This window comes from Eptesicus fuscus, chromosome 3 (assembly GCF_027574615.1).
Source record: "Eptesicus fuscus isolate TK198812 chromosome 3, DD_ASM_mEF_20220401, whole genome shotgun sequence".
NCBI lineage: Eukaryota > Metazoa > Chordata > Mammalia > Chiroptera > Vespertilionidae > Eptesicus > Eptesicus fuscus.
In genome coordinates this window covers 19,736,052-19,749,084 of record NC_072475.1, presented here as the reverse complement: position 1 = coordinate 19,749,084, position 13,033 = coordinate 19,736,052, and the positions used below count along the sequence as shown (strand labels likewise).

The 13,033-nt window shown below is 38.0% G+C and overlaps 1 protein-coding gene across 1 annotated transcript in view; it reads left to right on the top strand.

The window, feature by feature from the left end:
- DHX36 (DEAH-box helicase 36) overlaps positions 1–10,542 on the top strand; it is a 45,017-nt gene extending 34,475 nt beyond the window's left edge. The window contains exons 21-25 of the mRNA XM_054713658.1: positions 1,168–1,267; positions 1,358–1,448; positions 5,440–5,560; positions 6,212–6,364; positions 6,722–10,542. Of these exons, the coding sequence (XP_054569633.1) occupies positions 1,168–1,267; positions 1,358–1,448; positions 5,440–5,560; positions 6,212–6,364; positions 6,722–6,907 (651 nt within the window). The 3' untranslated portion in view covers positions 6,908–10,542. The remainder of the gene's footprint in view (positions 1–1,167; positions 1,268–1,357; positions 1,449–5,439; positions 5,561–6,211; positions 6,365–6,721) is intronic.
- The last annotated feature ends 2,491 nt before the right edge of the window (positions 10,543–13,033 follow it).

Sequence of the window (13,033 nt, the reverse complement as noted above, 5' to 3'; positions counted from 1 at the left end):
AATTAAGTTGGAAAACTAAAGTCACACACAGTTCATAAAAGGAAGATACACTTAAATATGACCAAGTTTATGTTTCATAGTCTCTTATTTTAAGATTGCAAGGATACCTTATTAAACATCTCATGATTATGAAATTGTAAAATTCATCTAGTCCAGTTTTATTTCTATTTAACTTTTAAAAAATTGATCTAGCCGAAATCGGTTTGGCTCAGTGGATAGAGGTCGGTCTGCGGACTGAAAGGTCCCAGGTTCGATTCCAGTCAAGGGCATGTACATTGGTTGCGGGCACATCCCCAGTAGAAGGTGTGCAGGAGGCAGCTGGTCGATATTTCTCTCTCATCGATGTTTCTAGCTCTCTGTCCCTCTTCCTTCTTCTCTGTAAAAAATCAATAAAATATATTTTAAAAAATTGATCTAGAATTAATTTTAATACTTTTATAAAACAGTTTCTATACTGTTATCCCATTGTTAGGATAGTATTTTTGTCTAATTCTTCTGTCAGTGTACATAAGTGTCTTCAGTATTATTTCTTAATGAATGATCTTTCTGACAGTATTGAGTTTAGGGAATTCATTTCTACTTTTCAGTATTATTTGAATGCTTTATAATGAGCAGTGCATCATTTTTACCCAAATAATGATTTTTCTTAAAAAAAAAAAAAAAAAAAAGACCTTAAGTTTTTGTGCCAATAAGCAACAGTACTTAATTCTCGGTAGTAGAAATATGGATGGATGTTGGAAATATGCTTTTCTCTATTTCTTTCAAAATATGGAGTAGAGAACAACTTGGAAGACTTTATTAGTCTTTTTGCAAAATGGAGTAATCCTTAAATATCAGTACTTACATCCTACAATAGGCAAATGTTTTCTGTAAAAGATCAGATGATAACTATTGCAGGCTTACAAACCATATGGTCTCCTTTGCAACCACTCACCTCTGCCATTATAGTGCAGAGCAACCATTGATGATAATGTACATGAATGGGTGTGTTTTATTGACAAAAACAGGTTTTTATAATGTAGTTTACCAATCCCTGCTCTGAAACATCACATTTTGCAGTATTTTATAAAGCAGAGAAAGTTTATACTAAATTTATTTTTAAGTGTATGTTTTATAACCCCCGTCAGTCTGAGAAAGGTTTTCTAGTTCTGTTTACTTGTTTTCTAGATGCTGCATAACATGAAAGGGCAGTTTGCTGAGCATCTTCTTGGAGCTGGATTTGTAAGCAGTAGAAGTCCTAAAGATCCAAAATCCAATATAAATTCAGGTAAAGCAGAAAACAGTGTAAATAACTTGCTGCTATTGTCCATTGTATCAGTATTTTATACTTTTTTCTCTACCTTCCCACCCCTAATAGATAATGAGAAGATAATTAAAGCAGTCATCTGTGCTGGTCTATATCCCAAAGTTGCTAAAATCCGACTAAATTTGGGTAAAAAAAGAAAAATGTAAGCATTGAAGATTATGAATTACTTGTAATTCTGTTCTTAAACTTTTGAAATTCTATAATACAACAGGGCTCAGTATACATTTGTTCTTAGTCATATTTGGGCCAGATTCTCGTTTTTTACTTTTGATTATTTAGGATAGGGGTGGGGAATGTCTGGCCTGCAGGCCATATAAGGCCCGAAAAATCATTTGGTCTGGCCCAGCCAAGGCATTAGGGGTGAGTTAATTAAATGTCTGACCAAATATAGCAGATTTATTTTTAAGTTGGTAATTGTGTATGGCCCGTGAATGATGTCAATACCCAAATGGCCTTTGGCAGGAAAAATGTTCCCCACCCCTGATTTAAGAGAAGGCAAACTGTTTAACAGAGGCATCTCTTTCCCTCACAGCACATCCCTGGTGTGAGCTCTCAATCACCCATTCATGATTCAAAAAGAATGTTAGTGAATATAATAGCAGTGTAAATACACGAAAAGTAAGCCAGGTATTAAAGTCATCCCAGAAGCTCAGTGACGTGATATGAGTGGTGGTTACTTGTAGCCATGTTATATATCAAAGTTCTGTAAGACAGCTATCTTAAATTTTAAATGCAAAACTTTTAAATGTGAAAACAAAACAAAGTACCAGGTGGGCATTGCTTATAATAGATTTGCTTCAGGACTTTTTGCCTGTCTTTTAAAACATTATTTTGTAATTTGTCTCTTTGAATAATATTGTGGCTTTACTATTGTGAAAAATAAAGTATGACTTTTAATTAAATATATACTAGAGGCCCGATGCATGAAATTCATGCAAGAGTATGCCTTCCTTCACTTGGCTTCCGGCACCAGCTTCCCTCTAGCACCCAGGACCCAGGTTTCCCTTTGGCCACTGGGACCCGGGCTTCCCTCGCAGAGGGAGGCCCCACCCACTCGCCGCAACCCGCTGGTTGGTGGCCTGGGCCTCCCTCTTTGGGGCTATCATGGAGCCCCCCAATTGATCGCCCCACTGGCCAGTGGCCTGGGCCTCCCTCTGCGGGGCGATCATGGGGTGATGGCCAGGGCCCCAACCAATCACATCGCACTGCCTTGGCTGGCCTGGTACCAGTGGGTGTCACAGCGTGGTCCCGGATGGTTGTCCCAGATGGCCGTTCTGCTTTTTGGCCATTCGGTCGATTTGCATATCATGGTTTTATTATATAAGATATGTACAAGTAGAGTTAGCCTAAGTTGTAGTTGGACAGAATGAGAGAACTTGGCATATTTTTGCCTAAGAAATGAGCTAGTGAGGAAAAAGAGACACTAAAGTCACAAATGACTAGTGGTATGTGAATTGTTGGCACCCTTTATTTTAAGGGTGCTCTAAATTAGAATTATGTTTCAACAGTCATTAAAATAGTCCCTGGCCCAGTGAATTCATAAGTGAATATTTTAATTTGAGGCATATGTCCTAAGGAAGTAATTTCAGATTTTTTAAAAAGTTGTATTTTAAACAACATAGAAGTCTAATAATGAGAAAATTATCCTCCTATATAATAAAAGGCTAATATGCAAATCAACCGAGCAGCAGAACAACTGGTTGCTGTGATGTGCACTGACTACCAGGGGACAGATGCTCAACTTAAAAGCTGCCCCCTGGTGGTCAGTGGGCTCCCACAGGGGGAGTGCCGCTCAGTCAAAAGCCGGGCTCATGGACTGCGAGAGGGCACAGACCGGGCTGAGGGACCCTGCCCTGTGCATGAATCTCATGCACCAGGCCTCTAGTGATTTTATAATACCATCCTATCCTATATAATAAAAGCCTAATATGCAAGTCAACTGAACGGTGGAACTACTGGCAGAACGACTGCACTGACCACCAGGGGGCAGATGCTCAATGCAGGAGCTGCCCCCAGCCCACAGGCCAGCCCTGCAGAAGGAGGCGACTGGCGGTGGGTGGTGCCAGGCTGGCCAAGGCAGGTGCCAGCGGGGGACCCCTGATCACCCCGCCGATCACCCCACAGATCAGCCCTGATCACCAGCCAGGCCTAGGGACCCTACCTGTGCACGAATTTCGTGCACTGGGCCTCTAGTATTATATAACTTTTCTGATAGGTGGGCATGTAAAATAGACATTGTATAGAAACATATACAATATCCGAACTGATATTAAATGAAAAAGCTGTGTACCCTATGATTATAGACATAAAAAATATAGACCTTAAAAATAAAGCGCAGGCAATGTTCTAGGTTGTTGGTTCTCAGCTGAGTTTGATTTTTGCCTCTTGGGTCATTTGAGAGTGTCTGGAGACATTTGTGATGGTTACGACTGCTGTGATACTACTGGCAGCTAATAGATAGAGGCCAGGGGTGCTCTGTGAGGACAGCCCTCTGCTGCAAAGAACTCAGTATGTCAAAAATGCTGATTCTCAGAAACCCTATTCTCAGGTATACGATTATGTGAACAGGAATTTTAATTGTGGCTGGATTATTCACATTTTAAGTGATCCAAGTACTTTTTGTCATCATTACTTTGTCAAATTTTTCTTCATATCTATCCCTAACTTGAAAGGGATTAACAGAGATTCTTTAAAATACAAACATTTCATATATTCCTCTGCCATCCTGGGATGAAGGGGTAAGTCTCTTTGGACTGGTACTTTGTTTTGGTCTAGACCAGGGGTCAGCAAATTTTGGCACACTGGCCAAAAGCTGTCTGCTTTACTGCTACACTAGCAGAGCTGAGTAGTTGTGGCAAAGATCAGAGGGCCCACAAAGCCTGAATTATTTTCTCTCTGGTCCCGTATGGAAAAAGTGCCAGACTCTGCTGCAGCAGCAATGTAGCGTTTCAGGATGGCATTGGTTAAATGGACTGTGCACTGAGGAAAATAATTTCTGAATCTATTCTGAATGATGTCTCATCACCATGATTTTGACAGAAGTATATGAATTCCTAGAAACAGAAAAGATACTCGTTTCACTTATATGTGAAATGTAAAGAACAAAATAAATGAACAAACACAATTGAAACAGACCCATAGACATAGAGCAGACTGGACTGATGGATGCCAGAGGAGAGGAATTTTGGGGGACTGGGAGAAAGAGGTGAAGAGATTAAGAAGTACAAATTGGTTAGCTATAGACCAGCCACAGGGATGTAAAGGAAAGCATAGGAAATATAGTCAATAATATTGATAACTGTACGGTGCCTGGTGGGTACTGGAAACATTGAGGGGAACACTATATACTAGTAAAGTATATGATTGTCTGACCACTGAGATGTACACTCTAATATTGGTAATTACCATTGACTATTTAAAAATAAGCCACCAAACAACTCCTTGTTGAATAATATTAAATAAAAACTCCCGCAAATTGAGGTAAAATTTTTATGACTATCAAAGAAAAGACCCCTAGGAATGAAGAGACTGAACTAGAGTTGTGTCAGAGTACATTTATTCCAAGTATTCCTGTTTTGAAAATGGGGGATTTAAGTGAAAGTGCAACCACTTAAAACTTATTTTAGAATAGGTTTTCAAAAGAGAGTTGTAGCTAAAACTCCTTCTAACCATTCTTAATTTTTTATTTTCATCTGGGTGTATAACCTGTGAAATTTTTAAATTATCGTTTCACAAAGTTATTCTGTAAATTAAAGGCTTTAGTGTCATAATTGACAGCATTATGTATAGACCATTCTCTTGGTGTGAATCACTTTGAAGTATTTCAGCTGTTTATTTCATTCTTTGTTCTTCAGTGGAATAGTAGAAACATAATTAAGGAATATTTTGTCACCTTTTTAATGTGTTGAGTAATTATACCTTAAGAGGATTTGATGTATGATTTATAGAGTTTTCACATTTAGCTGATATTTTTCCGTGTTTTATTAAAAAATATATTTCCTCAAATATAAGTTTGTAAACTTATATCGCAAAAATAAATTGAACTTACCTGTGGAACTTTTTTAGATTCTGAAATTGGTTTGGAATCTCCAGGATTTTTTTTTTAAACAAACTCCATTTTAACTTTCTTAAAGGGTGAAAGTTTACACAAAAACTGATGGACTAGTTTCTATTCATCCTAAATCTGTTAATGTGGAGCAAACAGACTTCCACTACAATTGGCTTATCTATCACCTGAAGATGAGAACCAGTAGTGTAAGTAAATACAAATAATCATGGATCTTAATGTCAGTGTTGTTGTTTTCTTATCATTGTACGATTTTCATAATTATAAACAAAATAATTAAAAATTTAAAAAGTTTTTTATGACATGAATTATAACTTTCTTAAGCACATAACCTATACTTTTTAATGTGAATGTATGTCATGATCCATTTTTGTATTTTAATTAATTGGGACAGTTATTTGCTTTGCATAATTTTCTTTCAGAGTGTGCTTTCAGGAAATACTGGTATTTCTTGGTATAGAGGAGTTTACACTGTACAAAGAATTTTGTTGGCATATCAGTATACCTTATAAGTATTGGTCAGAATGTTAAGTGGGATTCTGTTTATACATCTATAAAAATGCTTTCAACTGTATTAGTGTTTTGGTTTTGTCACTCAGAAAATATTTTAAGAATAATGCTGTTGTTTGAATTGAAATAAAAATATAAAACTATGTTTTCTGAGTTAAGAATAGCTTGTTTAAAATTATTTCTTTATAACTAGTCTTTCTAATTACACAAATAGGATAATACCTATTTTAGAAGGATCAATACTAATAAATTGATACTGATGATAATTGGATTAATGTGGCAGTAATTCAGACTCTTTAATGTGCTAATTTGCTTTAATTTCATTATAGATATACTTGTATGACTGCACAGAAGTTTCCCCATACTGTCTCCTGTTCTTTGGAGGTGATATTTCCATCCAGAAGGATAATGATCAGGAAACTATTGCTGTAGATGAATGGATTGTCTTTCAGTCTCCAGCAAGAATTGCCCATCTGGTTAAGGTGATTGTCTGGCTTTACGTGATTGTCTTTGAATATACTTGCCAGTTAAGATGTGTTCTTGTGGTTTTATTCAGGGTGTTATGTGTTTTGTGAACATTTCTTGATATATTTCAGCAGAACAAATAGTGTTGAGAAATTGATTCATTGTTTTTTGAGGTAGTTACTGACCAACCATTGTAAATGTCTAAGTCAGATGGAAGCTTAAATTTTTATACTGAACTTCAGTTGCTTACTAAATATTTCAGTCTTTTGTATAACAGCTTATGAAGTTCCTGTCTCAGCTAGTCACTTTTGTTTGTTACATTGTTTTATTGTACATCTGCCTTTGGTAAACTTGTGTAATTTTTCCAACCTTAGGAATTAAGAAAGGAACTAGATACCCTTCTGCAAGAGAAGATCGAAAGCCCCCATCCTGTTGATTGGAAGGACACTAAATCCAGAGACTGTGCTGTGCTCTCAGCTATTACAGACTTGATCAAAACACAGGAAAAAGCAATTCCCAGGAACTTTCCGCCACGACTCCAGGATGGATGTTGCAGCTGACACCTTTTCTGTGGTGGTCGGAAAAGCCAATTTGATAGCCATCTTCCATCATAGTTTAATGCTTGGCTAAATGCCAAACCCTGGGACATGAATAATTTTCATGTGTAAGGTAGAAACCTTCAGTAGATAGTAAAGACTTGCTGTGCATGAGTTTGCAATGTTATCTGTAGCTATTATAAATATTCCATAAAAACAATGTGTTCTCTGGTCATATACTCTGTGTGGTCATACACTTTGGGATTATTCCTCTTATAAATAGTGTTGTACCACTTGAGAAAGTCCTATCTCTGTTATGGAAAAAAAAATTTTTTTCTGCCCATAATGACTGAGTATAGAACTGGTAAAAATAGAATGCTTACCCAAAAGGCAGTGTCAAGTAGGAATTTGAACACAGCCACATTTTTTAAATGAAACTTCTATCAGAAGTTCATTTGTTCTAATAAAACCCAGTATTTAATAAAATGTACAATGTGTAAATCTCCGCTACCCTTTTGGCTTGGTTTCTACCTCTCCCTTGGTTTATTTGATTTTTTAAAAATCTTTTTAGAATATATTCATTCCTCTTTTACATCACCTTGTGCAGCATAAGGTAGCAATTGAGAGCATGAGTGTGGTGTGGAGTCTGACTCTAAGTTAAAATTTCAGCTGTCACTTCGCTTCTGTTTCCTTATCTGTAAAATACAGGTTACATTGTGAGGTTTGAATATGTTAATGCACATAAAGTACATAGACTAGTGTCTGGCATGTAGAGTATGCTCACTAAATCTTAGGTATTATTTGTCCCTGAAATATATTTTTATCATAGTCCATTATAGTACACTTTTTTTTCATACTCTGAGTGCTAGTTTACCCTCTCAGCCAGTGGACGTTAGTGTGACATGTACTGTATGTTTTTTAGCCCTATCCAGTTGTGAGAAATACTGGTTATTATCCAACAGCCATTCTATCCCTCCCTCTTACTTGCTTGTTCAAGCATTCCCTCTCTGTGCAGACTTGTGCCCAAGGATGTTGGACCCTTCATGGTCTTATTCCCCTTTTAAGTAACTGATAAGGCATGACTACCCTGGCCAATGAAAACAGATCTGCCAGGGGCGTAGGAGAAAGATTTCCCCCACTTAGAGACTTAGCGCAGAAGTTCTGCTTTCCTTGTTTGAATGAGAACTGCTGCAGTCATTTTATGGTCACAAGGTTGGCTCACTGGGACAGGGGTGAAAATCATCAGTCCTTGATAACGCTAGTGAGCGGCTGAATTATCCAAACCGCCTTCCCTACTCATGGATGCCATAAATCTTTCATTGAAACACAAACTATTCATCATCAAGCATTGTTAGCTGAGCGTTGTTTTTACCATTTATTTTGTGATTTAATCGTTTGACCCATATGTCTGATAAAAGGTATGAAAGTGGTGGTACTGGACATATTGCAAATAGAAACATCAAGAACCTCCTACTATACTCTAAATAAAAGCTACAAATCTTACTGTGCCTTCCAGTAAATGCAAAGAAACCAAAGGAAGAGTATCTTACAATGCCTGGGATTTCCTGATAATGACATGATGATCTGTTAACAGCATTGGTTCAGGTACTGCTCCGGGAGTGGGTGTCAGCCCTACCATTGCCTTCCAAGGTTTTGAATATCCTGTGTGTCCTAAGTCCATTCTCTTGGCTACTCTCCCAAAAGTGACCTGTCTCTCACTGTTCTTGAGTCATGTCACAAGATTGTAGCACCTTAGTTTTGCCCCTAAACTCAAGATGACCAATTAGGTCCTGTTCTAAAGAATGACTTTTTGCTTTTCCTATACACAGTTGGCCAAAATGGTCTTGACAGAAAGCATTTTTTAAAACCTGTAAAACAAGATTACTAGTTAGTTGGTTCCTATGTTTGCGAACCAATATTTGGTCTCCATATAAATAGAAAAAAATGTTCCTGAAGAATTGTTTTAATAGATGAGCTACTCGAAGAAATTAAGCAGTTCCCACCCCCGATTTATGTATTCTCTACAGCTGGTCAGAATGGAAATTCTAATTGAAGGTGCTATTTTTGCTCTCTTTCTTTTGTTTACAAAATAGGGTGTTACTGAATTGAAATTGTATTCCAGGTCCGAGAACTATTTCCTTGGTAGTTTTAAAGAACAAGGCATTAAATTAAGATGAAAACGTATTTGCCTCACTGTTCTGAGTGATACCGAGGATAACTCTTGAACAAATAACCCTGAAACAGAAACTTACAAAATAAGGTGTAAACCAATCACTGAATAATCATTAAAAACGTCTTTAAAAAGTGGGTCCTTGTGACACCTTCCTAATTCATTAACTAGGACAAAAGCTCTAGATACCAGCGGTTTTCAACCATTTTCATCTCATGGCATACATAAACTAATTAAAATTCTGCAGCACATCAAAAAGTACATTTTTTGCCGATCCGACAAAAAAAAAGGCATGATTTTGATTTATTCACACTGGACAGCTATTCTTGTGTTGGCTATTGTCATTTTGACAGTCTTAAGGGAAAAGAAGTCAGTGCCCCTGACTAAATCATCAGGTAATGCATGCTTTTAAAATTCTTGCTGCATACTGGTTGATAATTGCTGATTTATACCGATAATTACAAATGATTTTCTCTTACTGCATTTTTAAAACAAAGTCCACCCTAAGTTACAAATTCCTTAAGAAGGAATTTGCTTTAATACCCTCTCACCCAAAGTAAATGGCAATTTTCCTTCCACTTTTTAGCTCTGAGTTTGTGTATATTTATTTTTAAGTAATTGTGATTATGTAGTAAAATCATATTTTATAATACATTGTTTTTAAATGGCATTTTTATTCTGATTTTAAAACAATATATATCATTGTAGACTTTAGAAATTAAACTAGCATTTTACCCACTTTTATATATTTACATCTTTTTTAAGCTTTAAGGCATTATTTTATATATAATAAAATTAGCCAAGTTAAGTGTATAAATCTGTGGATTTTGTCAAATGTATGAAGTCATGTATTTGCTACCACCAGAAGCTTGATATAAAACATTCCCATCACCTAAAAATTTACTTTGTTGCCCTGTCCGGGTATTTCAAGCTGGTTGTAGCATTGTCCCATACACCAAAGGTGGCAGGTTCGATTTCTGGTAAGGGTGCATGCAAGAGACAGCAGATTGATATTTCTCTCTTACATCGATGTTTCTCTCTACCCGCCCTCCCCTCTCTAAGATCAATTTTAAAAACATATCCTTGGGTGAGGATTTTTAAAAAAATATTTCCCTTGTTCTCCTTTATCAATCTCCTGCCCCCCACTTTCCATTGGCAACCATTGATCTGCTTTGGTCACTAATGTTTTTACCTTTTCCAGAATTTCAAATAGATGGAATTATATGTAGTCTTTTGTGTTTGGCTTCTTTCCCTAAACAATGGTTTAGAGATTATTTATGTTGCATGTATCAGTAGTTAGCTTCTTTTTTATTGTTTAATAGTTTGCATTGTATGGTTATACCAGTTTGTTTATAAACTCACTTGTTGATGGACCTTTGAGGGTTTTTTTCCTGTTTTTTGCTGTTATAAATAAAGCTGCTATGAACATGTGTATGCAAGTCTCTGTATGGATATATTTTATTTCTCTTCAGTAAATGCCTGATTAAGATTCTTGTGTCAGATGGTGTGTTTAAAGGAAAGTGCAAACCAATTTCCAAAGTGGGTGTACCATTTTACACACCCACCAGTAATGTGTGATGGTCCCAGTGTCTCAAATCCTTGCCAGGTACTGTTATTTTTAGTTGTAATTTGTTGTTGCTTTGGTTATTTTAGCTTTTAGTGGATGTGGATCCATAGCTCATTGGGGTTTATTTTGTATTTCTTATAATGATCAGTGATGAGCATATTTCACATGCTTATTTGCTGTCTTCCTTTGTGTTTTGATTTTCCACCTCATGTTAAGTAATTGGGGCTTTAGGGATATGTCTGACTTTAGGGAGGAGGATTCTTGATGAATTTTAGAGATGCAGAAAATTATTAAATTCATTGACACTGAAAATGGCAAAATGTGCCACTCTTCGCTTGGTTGGTATGATGCAAAGAGGTCAGCCAGTGTTAGGTGCCAGAAGAGAATAGCATGAGTGTCAGGTAACGAATGTCAAGTGGTTGCATAGCAACTGGGAGGTAAAGAATAGGGCCTGAGACAAAGCATTTCTTGATGTGGGTAAAGAATGCATGGGAGCTAAGGAAGACGGCTGAGGTAGAACTTGGCAGAGAATCCCATCAGTCCTGCTGAGTGAGCTAGGGGAGCTGTTTTAAATTGTGATTACCTTTTTCCTAGTTCTTAATTTTGATTCATGTCTTCATGGCCCACTGTGAATTTTCAAGTAATTTTTTTTTTCAAGAAGACAGTGACATATTTCTGAGTCCTTGCAGAATATATGATGTTACCTTCACATAATGAAGGCAACTTGGGGAATAAAACTCGTGTTAGCAAAGCTTTCATTTGATGACATAGTGATTCCTCTTTTTCTAGGCCTCTCAGGTATATACCTTTTAGGTATTTTAATGCTTCCATTCACCCCATTCTCTTTTTAAAAAAAATATATTTTTATTGATTTCAGAGAGAGGAAGAGAGAGATAGCGATGGAAACATCAATGATGAGCCAGAATCATTGACCGGCTGCCTCCCCCACACCCCTTACTGGAGATCGAGCCCACAACCCCATCATGTGCCCCTGACCGGAATCGAACCCAAGACCCTTCAGTCCACAGGCCGATGCTCTATCCCCTGAGCCAAACTAGCTAGGGCCACCCCATTCTCTTTTAACAGCTATTTATCTTGTTAAATTACTTGGTTCTTTTCCATTGTTACTGGAAAACAACTTTTGATTTGAAGACAAAGAAACATTTTTGTAGGTTCTGGAATAAGAATATAAATAAAAGCCAACATACCACAAGTCTTGGATGAAGTATGTTCTATCCTCCTAACTTGACAAATATATATTCATAGTGAAAAAGTAAGAAATGGCATATAAAACTGATTTTTTTCTACAACTGAAGGTCAGCTAAATATCAAAGATGATTTCTAGCCTTAGTTTGATGAGAGTTTTCCCAACTATTTCAACCTTTTCCAAATATTTTTACATCATCTGATATAGCCATGGTTTTGCTTTGTTTTTTCATCTTGGTGGATTGCATTGATTGATTTTCAAATATTGAACCAGTCCTACATTCCTAGAATAAACCCCACTTGCGATGTGTAATATTTTAAGCCTAGTGGCCTGGTGCACAAATTTCGTGCATGGGAGGGGGCTTGCTCAACCCAGCCTGCACCCTCTCCAATTGGACATCCCTCTCGCAATCTGGGACCACTGGCTCCTAACCACTTACCTGCCTGCCTGCCTGCCTGATCGCCCCTAACTGCCTCTGCCTGGGACCACTGGCTCCTAACCACTTACCTGCCTGCCTCTGCCTGCCTGATTGCCCCTAACCCCTCTGCCTGCCTGCCTGATCACCCCTAACTGCCCTCCCCTGCCGGCCTGATCACCCCTAACTGCCTCTGCCTGCCTGATCGCCCCCAACTGCCCTCCCCTGCCAGCCTGATCTCACCCCCAACTTCCCTCCCCTGCTGACCTGATCTCGCCCCCAAATGCCCTCCCCTGCTGGCCTGATCTTGCCCCCAATTGCCTGCCCCTGCTGGCCTGATTGCCCCTAACGGCCTCTGCCTCGGCCCGCACCACCATGGCTTTGTCCAGAAGGAAGTAGGACGTCCGGAAGATGGCCGGTCGACCTGGTCTAATTAGCATATTACCCTTTTAGTAGTATAAATATAGACTATATAGGAAAAGATTGCTTAAATGGGGGGAGGGTAGCCTTTTTCATCAGGAGGAGATGCTCTTGGCAGACAAAAATACATAATCTCTATATCTGGACTGATAGCCAGCCATATGCACTATACTGCCAAACCGGTCATTAAAAAATTGAACCGCTTTCTTACACCTTACACCAAACAGCTGTTGCCCTTAAAACCCCTCCTCAGCTCCCACCTTAGGTTCTGCCTTCACAGTTCATCCAGGTTTGGTTCTGACTGGCCGGTTTCTATGCCAGTCAGTGTCTCCAGGCCTATCAACGGGCCTGATCAGAGAGGTGGGGCTGAT